This window comes from Tachysurus vachellii, chromosome 2 (genome assembly GCF_030014155.1).
Source record: "Tachysurus vachellii isolate PV-2020 chromosome 2, HZAU_Pvac_v1, whole genome shotgun sequence".
Taxonomy (NCBI): Eukaryota; Metazoa; Chordata; class Actinopteri; order Siluriformes; family Bagridae; genus Tachysurus; species Tachysurus vachellii.
The window spans coordinates 39893604-39909389 of NC_083461.1; the positions used below are offsets into that span (position 1 = coordinate 39893604).

The following is a 15786-nucleotide window of genomic DNA, read 5'->3' on the forward strand; positions in this document are numbered from 1 at the left end:
CCAGGACCACCACTGAGCAGTTAACCAGCAGAAGGTCTTTATGCTCCCTGAGGAATCCACATCTATTGCTTTCTTAAAAACCCTCTTTAATCCTGAAGAAGCTCAAACAGAAGATCAGATGTTCTCCTACACTGACTCTGACAGGAGATCCAGACATGATCTCACTCTAGATAAATAGTAGAAGAATAATTAAAAGAGTATAAAGTGAAGAGACGTGAGTTCAGTCTGTCTGAAACAGGAAATCCTCACCAACGCCCTGCACCTCGTCTCCTGCACTCACTGACCTCAGACCTGCTCTACGCATGCACTTCAGGCCAAAGTGCAATGTTATGTAGGTCTGTAAGGTTGTGTAGATATTTGAACACTTTCCTTCACCTCGTCTTCTTCACTGACTGACCTCAGACCTGCTTTAGCTTTAATCCTCAGTAACTCAGAACAGAACGAGGTACAGAAACATGACCCTATGAGTGATGATGGATTTGATCAAAGTTAATTATCTAGAATTTCTAAAAATCTGCTGCTGACAGTCACAAATCGGAAGCGATGCTCATGTTCTTTTTTCTCCGAAATGATCATCGCCTCATTTTAAACTGGTGACGTGGCTTTTTGTTTTCAGTGGAAAAAGTGTCTTAGCCACAAGCCTGAATTCACGACCCGCAAGGTGACAAAAAATGTTCCACTGGCTCTGACCAATCGTGTTACAGATTCTATCAACATCAAAGTCTTCTTCTTGAAACAGTAAACATCACAGTTTAACCGCAACCAATCAGCTGCTAGATAGCAGGCGATATTTTCCACTGACGTGGACCAATCAGATTAAAGAGCACGAAAGAGCTTCAGCAGCACGAGCCACTCAGCACCAGAGTCTGAGATGGAGACATCAAGAGTCGCTCTCATCGCTCTCGTGTGTAAGTCACGTCTCACTTCAACACACTTTATTTAAAAAGTGTGTGTTGAGTCTCACTGCTGACTTCTGGATTTACTGTAAAGTCTGATGTTGTGTAAGTGTGTGTGAGGTTGTGTAGAAGTTTGTACACCTCCTCAGTGGAGTGTAAAGTCTGATGTTGTGTAGGTGTGTGAGGTTGTGTAGACGTTTTTACACCTCCTCAGTGGAGTGTAAAGTCTGATGTTGTGTAGGTGTGTGAGGTTGTGTAGAAGTTTTTACACCTCCTCAGTGGTGTGTAAAGTCTGATGTTGTGTAGGTGTGTGAGGTTGTGTAGAAGTTTTTACACCTCCTCAGTGGAGTGTAAAGTCTGATGTTGTGTAGGTGTGTGAGGTTGTGTAGAAGTTTGTACACCTCCTCAGTAGAGTGTAAAGTCTGATGTTGTGTTGCAGGTGTTGTGTTCTCCAGTCAGAAGAGGATCTCTGGAGCAGAAGTGGAGATGAGAGTCAGACCAGGAGACGACGTCACTCTCTACTGTGACTGTGTTTGGAAAGTTGGATTTTATCCGGTGTGGTTTAGAAACTGCTCAGACGAGAATCATCCTACTGTTAAGATCTCAATGACTGATCTGAGGGATGGTGATGTATTAGGTGGTGATTTTAAACGTTATTCGTTGGTGTTGAACGTTTCCACCAACACACAAAATCTGCTGATTAAAAACATCACAGAATCAGATCAGGGCCTGTACTACTGCGCTCTGAGTGAGAAGAAGGTTACGGACTATAAAAATGGTACAATACGCTTCGTTTACGTTTATCACTATGGAAACAAATCAACTCGACTCTCTGTACTCGGTAAGATCATCTAATGATTCTTCATTTTTCTCTCTTTGCTGATTATCTCAGTAAAACTGATCAATATTCATAGTGTGTGTGTGTGTGTGTGCATGTGTGTGTGTGTGTGTGTGTGTGTGTGTGTTCCTCGGCAGAACCCTGTCACAGTGTATCAGAGGAGAGTGTAAGCTGTGTAAGCTGGAGTCTAGTGTTCAGTGTGTGTGTTGTGTGTGTTCTCCTCTCCTCACTCCTCTCCTCCATCTGTGTGTACTGCGTCTGCACAAACACCACTAAAGGTACTCACACACTCGCTCTCCTCACTAACACTCATTAACACTGAACACAGGAAGTACGTCTTCTCTTCGCCATCCAGGAGGCGTCTCTACTCACCTGTCAGTCATTTAGTCCTGAGTCTTAGGGGCGTGGCTTTAGACAGACTGATTTAAATGATCTTTGTAAATAGTGTCACTACTTTAAGATGACATTATTTCATTCACAGCGAGAGTCAAAGCTGATCTGACAGGAAGTGACAAAAGGACGACTCTGAGACGTGAAGAAGTCGGAGATGATGAGGTTTGTTACGCCTCACTGGACACCCAGAAGCTCGAGAGGAAGAAGATGAAGAGGAAGAAGAGAATTCAGCACTCTGATTTCAGCACATACTCAGAGGTCAGAACTGAGAGAACTGAGAGATTCTAAGGAGGCGTTAATGAGTTCTGAACTTCCTGTTACATCACAGTGTTTTATTCTGATCAACTGTTTTTACTTCCTTTATGACTTTAATCCTAATGAGAGAAATTAATTTGAGATTCTTGCTGCTTGTGCTTTATGGTTTTATTACTGATGTCTGATTCTTTATTTTTCTTTGTATTATATACTGAACTAGATTAAAATGTTGCAGTGAGATTTATATCAAAGTATGTAATGTATATCAGAATAATGTTAAATAAATAAAAAATAAAACATTATATTCCCTTTTTATTTTCAGTTTTTCTGGCCATGTTTCTATTTGTGAAATTCTCTGGTGAGTCGTGTAACTTAATCGTGAACGTTAACACGATAACGTTTTAAGAGCCGAACACAAACACAAATCACACCTCTGTCATGTTTTGGTCTAGATTTGGCCTTTTCTTTACAGCTAAGCTTATTGTGAAGTTCTCTGTACCTCTCTGTAAGGTGTGTGCAGTTGTTACTGTCCAGGACCTGGTCAGGGCTTCATCTCATCCAGCATTGTGCTGCAGAATGTCAGCAGCGCTGTGAGATCTCAGGACGATTGATCTCCTGGAAGGTTGCAGGGTCTTCAAGAATCTGCTTGTTGTACAAAAAAGGTTTTAGTTGACTGGTCTTAGGGGCATGTACCCCATCCAATAATATGATGTTAGTTCCAGTATTTTGATAAGTGGAGCCTTCTTTAGCTACTCAATGGACTGCTCCGGTTAGAGGCCAGATTGTAGAGTGTCACATCAAACACCTTTTACAGGCATCAGTTTTCCATGCAGAATCACAGCGTGCCGTTGGGGAAACGGGGGTGTGGCCTAACAGCAGTTATGGAGGTGAATGGACCATACACCTGAGCTGAGTTATATTAAAGACTATTCTCAGCTGGTCTATTTATATGGTATCAATTATAAAACTTAATAAAATCTTAAACATTTCAAATATACTGGTCCATAGAATGTCCTGTGATTTTATATAATAATTTAGAACAAGAATGAATAGGTCTTAGTGCTTCTTTGTGTTCCTCTGGGGGAACCTTAAAGTTTCACTACAGACCACAGAATTTGTTCCAAGAAGCTAAATGCTAAACTCCTGCCAGGTTTCAGCTCTTAAGAAGAAAATATTGAGCAGTAATTTGGAGTTTGTACCACACACTTAATACACATACTTGTGCTTCTTCAGGGTTCAGTGGAATAATAAACATTCTTCTTCTCTAGAAAAGAAGCCATTTCTGTTGTAGGGTTCTGCACTGAATGTTTAAGGATTCCCACAAAAAAATAAATAGTGTTTTACTAATTTTTTCAACAAAAGGTTAGTTGTGGGGTTTTTACCACTTACCTTTCCCTTCTCCCAGAGGCTGAAGAGTTGGGGAGCTCCTGATTGGATCGCTTTTGGCACACCTTCAGCTGCCCTGCCTCCTAGTCACACTCTTTCTTGTTGTTTCTTCAGCACCACGATTTTAAGGGGGTAGAAGCGGTTCTTTGTGGCTTGCGAGCAGTGGTGCTTGTGCCTCCGTCTACCCTTAGCTCAAAGCCTCCACCTAGCAGTTGGTGTGCACAAATTGTTTCCATACACTTGTTCCTTGTGTTTCAATGATTGTCACCCCTATTTATACCAGTTGTCTTGCATCCTTGTGTTTGTGTTCCTGTGTTTCTGTTACTGTGTTCTTGTAATTTGTGTTTTCTTTTCTTTTTGTGTTTTATGTTTTTTGTCTTTCTTTTTCTAACTGTAAGAAGCTTATTGGCAACGATCGAGGATGTGGTCTTCCAAAGTGGGACCACCTCTGGGTAGCCGCTGGCATAGCCCATAAGAAAGAGAACGTACTCTTGATCCAGGCAGACTTTAGGTGCTGCCAAACAAGATTCATTAATTTATTATAAGGGGATGCCGATATTGAGGAGAGGAATAAGTGGTGCGGGAGCAGGCTTCTTGGGGGACTGTACTGTACATTGACACTGTGGGCACCTTTGACAGAAAGCCTTTTCTTCAGCATGCATACAAGGCCAGTTAACTTGATCCCACAGCTTCTCCAAAGTGTTCTTTGATCTGTGTGGTAAGGAAAGTGCAGGATTAAGGTTAAGTGGATCAGTGCATTACAGCAGTCCAGTGTAAGTCCAGTAGGGCCATGACCGGTTTTCCATCAACCTCGTCCCTGAGCTGGGGCGCCTTGGGGACTGACGGCATGTGTAGGCCACAACAGGCCAGTCATAGTTTGTTGTACTGGGGCACAAGGGTTAGGTCTACCTTGGTCTGCATGTGCTTGTCCATGGGTCTCAGGGCTGAGAGGTTTCCTGGTCTTCTCCTCTCAGTGGGAGGTTCCATTTCAGGCTGGCAGAATGATTGGGGACAGTGTGAGCTGGGGCAGAAGTCTCTCCTGGACTCCCTGATGGTCAGGGAGTGACCTCAAGTACACTCAAGACCTCACACTTCAGAGCACACTCAAGTACACTGAACATTTTGTTTGGGCTGGTGGCTTCTTTAGCCCCATTGTCAGCGACGTGGGGATAAAAACAGACCCAAATGCAGGATAGTGTAAAATAAAGAGTTTATTTAAAAACACAAAACAAGGACAAAGACTAGGACACAAGATGATAGAGGACAACAGAGGATTCCACGCTGCTCAAGGCAACGCGGCTCGACTAAATACTAACAACAATTAACACATGAAGAACAGGTGTGCAGAGGCGGGGAGGAGGAGACAAGGGCGGGGCAGACACGTGACACAAAACATAAACAGAAGCACTTGGCCAAAGTCCGGGTTGAGTCCTGACACCCATAGACTTTCTTACCTCCATCGGTATGACCCGCAGGAATCGATCCATAGTCACTCGCTCAGACACCTCTTTGGCACTAAGGGCATCTAGTTGTAGCTGGCGGCAGGTGATACAAAGCAGTTTGTCCATTTGTAGGCTCGGGTTAAGGACTGGGGTGTATCTCCACTTGTGGAAATTTGCCACTGCATTGATCTGTGTTGTTCTTCTCAAATGGTTTCATAATCTTGGTCTTCCTCAGTGGAGAGAGCATGATAGGTCAGTAGGAGGAGCATGGCTTGGCGCATTAGGTCACAGGAGTGTCATCCTCTCAAGTAGCAGACTCTAAAAAGGGCAGAGGAATGAATGGAAAAAAAGGCATGTTAATTCCACCTGGTACTTGTCCCTTTTACTTTCCTGCTTATCCTGGATTCTCCCAGAGGTTGAAGAGTTGTTGAGCACCCCTTAGTTGTTGGTCCATCAGTTTTGCCATGCTATGAGACACCCCACCTTGTAGCCACACTCAGTCAGGCTGTCCTTGGTGCTGGACTGGCACTGTTTCTTCAGTACCGCTGTTTTGAAGGGGCAAGGAGAAGTTTTGTGTTGCTTGTGTGTGGTCTTGCTTGTGCCGCTATCACACACTGTCATCAGTGTATCGTAAACATCAGTTTATGTTGTATTCATACAATTCAACGTAATGATGCCCCAGACACTGACAGTTGAGAATCCATATGTTGAATTTTAACAGCCAAGCAGACAATCCACAATGTAATCCAAAACCGTGTTTAAGAAAAAGGCACAATATATTTACATAACATTTATCGCATTTGGCAGACACCCTTATCCAGAGCGATGTACGAAAGTGCTTAAGTCTCTATTAATGCATGAACTCTGGTTCACTAGGCTATAGACTTAAGATACCATGAGCCTAAATCACTGTTCAAAGTTTTTTATTTCATTTTTTTTAAATACACACATACAACAAACAGCGAAGAAAGTGCTAGTTGAAGTGTTTCATGAATAATTAGGAGACTCAGCTGTCCGGACCTCTAGGGGAAGTTCATTCCACCACCTTGGTGCCAGAACAGAAAAGAGACTTGTAATATACTTACCTCTTACCCTGAGAGATGGTGGAACCAGTCGAGCAGTGCTGGTAGATCAGAGGGTGCGGGGTGCAGTGTGAGGAGTGATAAGGGTTTTGAGGTAAGAACATTTTTTGGCTTTGTAGACCAGCATCAGTGTTTTGAATCTGATGCGTGCAGCTACCAGAAGCCAGTAGAGGGATTTTCAGCAGTGGGTGGTGTGCAAGAACTTAAGCAGGTTGAAAACAAGCCATGCAGCTGCATTTTGAATCATATGCGATGATGTTGTGGAGCTTCCGAGGGTCTTGTGCCGAAGCCTCAAGCTTTTCCTTGTAGATGAAAGTCTTGGCAGAAGTCACATCTGAGGAGAACTTGGCCAGGAGTGTACAGTAAGAGTCAAGATCTGCATCAAGTGATCTCAAAGTGTGATTTCTTCCACTTTCTCTCAGATGATCTTAGCTCTTTTTGATTGTTGCGCAACACATCTGAAAGCCAAGGAGCAGAACAAGAAGTTTTCTTGGGTTTAGTGGACAGAGGGCAGAGAAAATCCATGGTTGAGGAAAGAGAGGAGAGGAAAGTGTCTGAGTCCAAGGATAGTGAGGAAAAGAACTCAGGATCAGTCAGAGATAAGAGAGTGCCAGAAGCTACAGAAGAAGTGGAGACAGAGTGGAGGTTGTGGCACGTAAGAGCGAGGGGGTGAGAGGTAGTTTTAGGTAGAATAGGGAGAGTGATGGTGAAGGATACCAGGTGATGATTGGAGATGTGTAGTGGGGTAGCAGTCATGTCTGTAGCTGGAGAAGGACGGGTGAAAACCAGGTCCAGGACATTGCCTCCTTTGTTTGTGGGGACATAGCTGTTGAGTGTCAGGCTGAATGAGTCCAAAAGAGTCAGGAAGGAAGATTCAAGCTTGTCAGAGGGGAGGTTGAAATCAACAACAACTGTCAGATGGGTGCTATCAGAAGGAAAAGCAGTGTCCAATTCTTCCAGGAAGTCTCCTAGGGAACCAGGAGGGCGGTAGACAACAATGATAACAAGGTTGATTGGTGAGGTAACTGAAATGGCATGGAATTCGAAAGAGGAGATGGTTAAATGAGACAAGAGGAGATGGTTAAATGAGACAAGAGGAGAGGTGTAAAGCACCATCTCCTTGACAACAATAAACTTGTACCACCACCCCTGCCTGTTTCTCATGGCGAGTGAGAGAAAGCATAGGCAGAGGATGGGGCAGCTGGTGTAGCAGAGTTCTGTGGGGATATCCAGGTCTCTGTTAGCGCGAGAAAATCTAATGAGAAGCTAAAGCCGAGATAAAAATCAGCTTTCTTTACAACAGACTGGCAATTCCAGAGCCCAACTAACACAACTAATTTGAGACTCAGACAACAGAAGAGGGTAGATGTGGTTACTGGGATTGTGACCTCTGCTCTGTAGACTAGAGCGTCTGCGACAGTCCATATCTGCGACGTCTTCCCCCAGCTTACGAACGGCTGCTTTCCTTAAGCCTCTCAGTCCAACCTTTGTCAATAGATTCCACACAGATTGAGCTGTTCAGTTCTGAACCACACAGATCCGGTGTTGGGGCCATCTTAATAGTAAGTGAGGAGCCACATGAGACTTGCGAGTAGGCCGTGTTGGTAAATCCAGCACTTGTATTTCCCAGGCAGGCCAGACTTGTCGATCTTTTTCAGCCACACTTCAACTTGTTTTCCGGTGCTGGAGATGCTGTTCTTGTCTGACAGAAAATCATCATAGCACTTTCCCAGGTATCTAAGGTAGAATATATCAAACAGTACTAAACACTCGTTTACAATGCGTTAGAAAGACACTTACAAACCTTCAGTTTAAATGATTAAAGCCCTGCCCACAATTCACACCTTAAGGGAGACTGAAACTACTCCTGATTAATCAGCTGAGAGAACAACTAAGCAAAGACCAACACAATAAGATCAACAATGCTATAGAATAAAACAAAATTTAAATCCCACAACTCTAGAACAAAGTGACTTAAGCAGATAGTACACAGAAGTCAGAATCTTACCTTACCAGAAGACAATATATTTAAATACAGTACAGTATGAACAGCAACGAGGACAATGACGGCAAACTAAATCACAAAATGGAGAATCAGCCACAGAGAACAAAACACAGATCATAAACATAGCAAACAACACAAGAAGACAAAGCAACAGTTCGGTATGTAGTTAGACTGAGACTTTACACTAAACCCTGGCATGCACGTGGCTTAAATGTCTTGACCAGGAAGCGGTTTAATATTTGGGTGATCAGGTGAATGTTATAAGTCTAATACGTGCTTTGGATATTTGAATATTTAATTCTAAGCAAAACATCAAAAGCTGGAGACCTCTTCATTATTAAGCTTAGGACACACACACACGAGTAAAGGAAACTTTTGTGGTTAGAGTTGGTCACCTCATAGACACAGTGAGCCTAAGCAGTTTCTGAGAACACACACACACACACACACTTCACACACACGCACACACACACACACACACACACACACTCTGCAACATAGCTTTCCTGGAACAGAAGTTCTGTGATGCCCTGCAGCCTCAGACACACACAAATAATCTCTGTCATGAGTAAAGGTTATTTGACTGTCACATGATACTGATTTTAAATTTAATCAAATAAAAAAACATCAGAGTTCAACTTTAAGAATAAACATCTGGTTCTTTATTTAACAAATCTGGTGTAAACTTCTTACTCCCATGAGTTTAAAGTTCCACTGGCTCTGACCAATCAAGGGCTAAAAAAAGGCTCCAATTATCAAAATACTGGAACTACATGACAGAGGTGTGATTTGTGTTTGTATTCGGCTCTTAAAACGTTATCGTGTTAACGTTCACGATTAAGTTACACGACTCACCAGAAAATTTCACAAATAGAAACATGGCCAGAAAAACTGAAAATAAAAAGGGAATATAATGTTTTATTTATTTATTTATTTATTATTATTCTGATATACATTACATACTTTGATATAAATCTCACTGCAACATTTTAATCTAGTTCAGTATATAATACAAAGAAAAATAAAGAATCAGACATCAGTAATAAAACCATAAAGCACAAGTTGATCAGAATAAAACACTGTGATGTAACAGGAAGTTCAGAACTCATTAACGCCTCCTCAGAATCTCTCAGTTCTCTCAGTTCTGACCTCTGAGTATGTGCTGAAATCAGAGTGCTGAATTCTCTTCTTCCTCTTCATCTTCTTCCTCTCGAGCTTCTGGGTGTCCAGTGAGGCGTAACAAACCTCATCATCTCCGACTTTTTCACGTCTCAGAGTCGTCCTTTTGTCACTTCCTGTCAGATCAGCTTTGACTCTCGCTGTGAATGAAATAATGTCATCTTAAAGTAGTGACACTATTTACAAAGATCATTTAAATCAGTCTGTCTAAAGCCACGCCTCTAAGACTCAGGACAAAATGACTGACATGTGAGTAGAGACGCGTCTCCTGGATGGCGAAGAGAAGACGTACTTCCTGTGTTCAGTGTTAATGAGTGTTAGTGAGGAGAGCGAGTGTGTGAGTACCTTTAGTGGTGTTTGTGCAGACGCAGTACACACAGATGGAGGAGAGGAGTGAGGAGAGGAGAACACACACAACACACACACTGAACACTAGACTCCAGCTTACACAGCTTACACTCTCCTCAGATACACTGTGACAGGGTTCTGCTGAGGAACACACACACACACACACACACACACACACACACAGTGAAACACACATCTCAAACATGATGCAAGCATCAATGAATAATGCATAATGAACAGGACACAATCTTACCGAGTACAGAAAGTCGACTGGATCTGTTACCATAACAATACACATCCAGGGGGGACGTGACATCCTTGTTATGATCCTGATACAACTTCTCACTCAGAGCGCAGTAGTACAGGCCCTGGTCTGATTCTGTGATGTTTTTAATCAGCAAATCTTGTGTATTGGTGGAATCGTTCAACACAAACGAATAACGTTTAAAATCACCACCTAATACATCACCATCTATCAGATCAGCAAGTGAGATCTTCACAGTAGGATGATCTTCTTCTGAGCAGTTTCTAAACCACATCGGATAAAATCCAACTTTCCAAACACAGTCACAGAAGAGAGTGACGTCGTCTCCTGGTCTGACTCTCATCTCCACTTCTGCTCCAGAGATCCTCTTCTGACTGGAGAACACAACACCTGCAACACAACATCAGACTTTACACTCCACTGAGGAGGTGTACAAACTTCTACACAACCTCACACACCTACACAACATCAGACTTTACACTCCACTGAGGAGGTGTACAAACTTCTGCACAACCTCACACACCTACACAACATTAGACTTTACACTCCACTGAGGAGGTGTACAAACTTCTACACAACCTCACACACCTACACAACATCAGACTTTACAGTGAATCCAGAAGTCAGCAGTGAGACTCAACACACACTTTTTAAATAAAGTGTGTTGAAGTGAGACGTGACTTACACACGAGAGCGATGAGAGCGACTCTTGATGTCTCCATCTCAGACTCTGGTGCTGAGCGGCTCGTGCTGCTGAAGCTCTTTCATGCTCTTTAATCTGATTGGTCCACGTCAGTGGATTTGTTGCGGTTAAACTGTGATGTTTACTGTTTCAAGAAGAAGACTTTGATGTTGATAGAATCTGTAACACGATTGGTCCGAGCCAGTGGAACATTTTTTGTTACCTTGCGGGTCGTGAATTCAGGCTTGTGGCTAAGACACTTTTTCCACTGAAAACAAAAAGCCACGTCACCAGTTTAAAATGGGGTGATGATCATTTCGGAGAAAAAAGAACGTGATCATCGCGTCAGATTTGTGACTGTCAGCAGCAGATTTTTAGAAATTCTAGATAATTATTTTTGATCAAATCCGTCATCACTCATAGGGTCATGTTTCTGTACCTCATTCTGTTCTGAGTTACTGAGGATTAAAACTAAAGCAGGTCTGACGTCACTGAGTGAAGGAGACGAGGTGCAGCCTGAGGTGCAGGGCCTCAGTGAGGGTTTCCTGTTTACATGCTGAAGCGACTGCAGCATCAACACACACCGCCGTAAATACATTCACACTTTCTTTAGGTGTGTATATTTCTTCCAGGAAGTCTCCTAGGGGACCAGGAGGGCGGTAGACAACAATGATAACAAGGTTGATTGGAGATGGGAGATTGGAGTTAAATGAGACAAGAGGAGAGGTGTAAACCACCATCTCCATGACAACAATAAACTTGTACCACCACCCCTGCCTGTTTCTCATGGTGAGTGAGAGAAAGCATAGGCAGAGGATAAAGCAGCTGGTGTAGCAGTGTTCTGTGGGGATATCCAGGTCTCTGTTAACGCAAGAAAATCAAAGGAGTAGTGAGAAGTTAAAGCAGAGATAAAATCAGAGGTTTCCGCCCTGCTTAAGGCAACGCGGCTCGACTAAATACTGACAACAATTAACACATGAAGAACAGGTGTGCAGAGGCGGGGAGAAAGAGACAAGGGTGGGACAGACACGTGACACAAAACATAAACAGATGCACATGGCCAAAGTCCGAGCTGAGTCCTGACAGTACCCCCTCGAGGCGCGGCTCCTGTCGTGCCAGTCTGTCTTAATGACAGTCCCGACGAGGTCCAGGTGGGGGGAGCAAGGCACATGGCGAGGCAGGTGGGGGGAGTAAGGCACATGCTTAGGCAGGTGGGTGGAGCAAGGCACACAGAGAGGGCTGAGCGACGTCCACAGCCAAGCAGAAAGGGCCGAGCAAAAAATATTTTTATTTTTTTATTTTATTATAAAATATTTTATTTTTAATATTTTTAGGTTTAATATTTGGGCGATCAGTTGAATGTTATCGCTCTGGATAAGGGCATCTGCCAAATGCTGTAAATGTAAATAAGTCTAATACATGCTTTGGATATTTGAATATTTAATTCTAAGCAAAACATCAAAAGCTGGAGGCCTCTTCATTATTAAGCTTAGGACACACACACATGAGTAAAGGAAACTTTTGTGGTTAGTGTAGGAGCCATAAAGTCAAATATGTATTTAATATTGTAAATTTAATGTTCACTACAGTATCTCAATGTCCATGTTCACTTGTTTATGGTGTTTTTTGCTCCCCCTGCGGTGAATGGGAAGAGTTGCACCTGCCTTGACACTTCCTGTAGGGAGCTATATTAGACAGGAAGTGATGTGGCAAGGGAAAGGAAAACAGTTTTTTGACCTACATACACAATGTGGATTTGGATGTATCTTTTCACTTGGAATTGAATCTTTTCGAATAAATCATCCTCATTTCAACTATGGAGTAGCGTCAACTTTACTTTCAATCAATCAATCAATCAATCAAATTTTATTTATAGAGCACCTTACAACAGCCAAAAGGAGCACAAGGTGCTTTCCAGTGAAACAACAATACAAAATAAAATCAATAAGAACACAATGAACACAAAATAGCAGTTGAAACAGGGTCTACATGTTAAAAGCTTGTATGAATAAATGAGTTTTCGTGTTAGAGGACCAAAACTAAGAGAACTGCTGGGTGAATCTGGGCTAAACAGGATGTACTCAGTCTTTTCTTCATTCAGATGATGGAAGTTCTAGGAAAGCCACTGTTTGATATCCTGAAGGCAATTATGGAGCGGGTCCAATGCAGAACGATTATTCAGAATCACAGGAAGATAGATCTGGAGATCGTCAGCATAGAAATGAAATTGAACGTTGTGATTGGAGATGAGTTGACCAAGTGGCAGCATATAGAGTGAGAACAGAGTAGGACCAAGAATAGATCCTTGAGGCACGCAGTCGAGGAAGAATAATAATTAAGCATTACTGAAAAGGTTCTGTTAGTGAGGTATGATGAGAACCAATTTAGCACTGCACCCTGCAGACCAACAACATGTTGTAGACGAGAGATGAGGATGGCATGATCCACGGTGTCAAATGCAGCAGTTAGGTCCAGTAACACCAAAACCACAAAGCTTTTACCATCCAGGGCTCCAAGAATGTCACTATGGACCCTCAATAGCACTGATTCAGTGCTATGTCTTTTCCCTGAAACCGGACTGAAATGTATCACCAATGCCATGCAGTTGAAGGTGAGACTGAAGCTGCGCGAAAACAAGCTTCTCCATCAACTTAGACAGAAATGACAGGTTAGATATAGGACGGAAGTTGGAGATTATGGAGGGATCAAGGTTGGGTTTCTTGAACAGCAGTCTAACAATAGCGTGTTTGAGAGCAGCAGGAACAGTACCCACCCTAAAACAGCTGTTTATGAAGGGGACAAGGATGGGTCCTATGATGTCAACAGCCTCTTTCAAAATCCTGGCAGGAACAGCATCTAGGGGGCAGGTGGTAGGCTTCAACTCATGGACAGCTTTTTTGAGGTCCACCAGAGTAACTGCAACAAAGTTCTCTAACACACATTGCACCTCACGAGTAGACATGGCAACAATGGGGACTTGTGTAATGGTTTGCCTAACAGACAAAACCTTGTCCAAAAAATGTTGCTTGAATGCATTGCATGCGTTTATAGATACGTCATTCAAGGCGACAGACACCGGATTCATAACAAAATTGATAGTGCTGAATAAAATTCCAGGGCGGTGGCTATTGCTATTGATGAGAGCAGAAATATACTGTCCTTTAGCTTCCTTCAGAGCACTCTGATAGGTGGCAAGACTGTCTCTAAACATCTCCAGTGACACCTGCAGCCTGTCCTTCTTCCATTTTCGCTCAGCCTGTCTACACCGGTGCCTGAGGGCCCGAGTTGTATCATTGAGCCAGGGGTCCAATGCACCATTGGTCGACTTTACCTTGTAGGGCGCAACAGAGTCCATAATCTGGGAGCAGATGGTATGGAAGGAGGCGAGGAAACGGTCCGGGCAAAGAGGCAATGCTAATTCAGCAGTAGAGGCAAGATCAGAAACAGAGAAGGCAGCAACAAAATCATCAACTGTGGATGAGGTAATAATGCGACGGCGATGGCGGGCAATAGACGTTGGTGCAGGTGGAACAGCACAAATGTCAAACCGTATGAGAGAGTGGTCAGAGATAGGAAAATCCATGACCTCACAGGTTGACACAATCACCCCACGAGAGATAATAAGGTCAAGAGTGTGACCTAACCTATGGGTGGGACAGGAAATGGATTGAGCCAGATCTAATGAGTCTAAAAGTGCCTTAAATTCATTAGCAGGTTTATCAGAGGGGCAGCAAACATGAATGTTAAAGTCACCACAGATTAGAATATTGTCAAACTTTGCTAAAAACTCTGTCAGAACTCAATTAAAAAATCCTTATTTAATTTGGGCGGCCGGTAGATTACTGCACATAAAATTGGACAGGGCAGTGTAAGCACAAATACTTGTAACTCGAAACTGGAAAACCCTCTAGTGGACAACTGGTGGCACTTCAGGGACTGTCTATGAATGGTGGCTATCCCCCCGCCCCTACCCATTTGCCACGGCGTGTTAAGGTAAAAGATAACCAGAGGGGAGGATTTCCGAAAAGGCGCTGACATCACCTGGGGGAAGCCAAGTTTTGGTGAGGATAAACAGATCCAGATTGTGACAGGAGATGACATCATTGACGAGAAATGTTTTGTTATTGAGCGATCTGGTGTTACAAAGTGCCAGGCGGAACGTGGACAAGTTGACAGGCGACGATGTCACACGAGGAATTGGACAGAGGTTTCCTTGGACACAACCAAGGACGCAATATTCAAGACCTTACATCTGTAACAAAGGGACCTAAAGCTAGGACTGAGTTTCGTCCCTTGGGAATAAGAAAAGTTTTGTAACTGCTATATCACCATTGACTTTGAGTACAAGAGACATGAAGGATGTAAAAAACTTAAGTGCAGCACTGCAGACCCCTTGTATGTTCTGCTCTTGTAATCATGCTCTGGAATCATGTCATCAGATAACTTTAAAGGCTCATGAAGAGAAGATTGATTTCCTGAAGGGAAAAGGATTATGTTTTGCCTGTCTTTCGAAGGGGCATATGAGTAAAATTTGTAGAAAACGTTTAGAAAGTAAGATTTGTCATAAAAGACATACAACAATCCTACATGCTGAGAACTTGAACCCTAGAGAGCATCGAGCTTACAAAAATAAAGGCAGCAGTGAGGCAACTACAAACGATGGAGGCATTTGGTTACTATTGCTGTGGTGTAAACAGAACAGGCTGGTTCCCTTGATTATAAACTGGCCATTTTGCCTGTGAAGATCAAAGTCTGCAATGGTAGTAAAATCATTGAGACCTATGCTTTTCTTGACCCGGGAAGTTCTGCTACTTTCTGTACGGAAAAACTAATGGAAGATCTTCAAGTAAGAGGAAGAAGAACAAAAGTTCTTCTTAGGACTATGGGACAAGAGAGGCCAATTTCTACATTCAAACTGGATAGGCTGAAAGTAAGCAGCCTCAATAGTAATAATTTCATGCCACTGCCAGAGGTTTTTACTCAAGCTTCTATACACGTTGGCAAAGAAAACATTC

The 15786-nt window shown here is 42.9% G+C and overlaps 2 protein-coding genes across 2 annotated transcripts; one reads left to right on the plus strand and one right to left on the minus strand.

Moving 5' to 3' along the window:
• The first annotated feature begins 865 nt into the window (after positions 1-865).
• LOC132861114 (uncharacterized) lies at positions 866-2553 on the plus strand. The gene is made up of 4 exons (XM_060892490.1): positions 866-908; positions 1336-1737; positions 1872-2012; positions 2216-2553. Exons 1-4 carry the CDS (start codon positions 872-874, stop codon positions 2413-2415), a joined length of 780 nt encoding a protein of 259 aa, XP_060748473.1. The 5' UTR covers positions 866-871; the 3' UTR covers positions 2416-2553.
• Positions 2554-4638: 2085 nt separating this feature from the next.
• Positions 4639-10847, minus strand: LOC132858536 (uncharacterized). Its single transcript, XM_060888924.1, has 8 exons — positions 10775-10847; positions 10078-10479; positions 9822-9965; positions 9447-9616; positions 8693-8721; positions 7882-8029; positions 7681-7777; positions 4639-4835 (listed from the first exon to the last, which is right to left on the minus strand). Exons 1-8 carry the CDS (start codon positions 10809-10811, stop codon positions 4639-4641), a joined length of 1224 nt encoding a protein of 407 aa, XP_060744907.1. The 5' UTR covers positions 10812-10847.
• Between the last annotated feature and the right edge of the window lie 4939 nt (positions 10848-15786).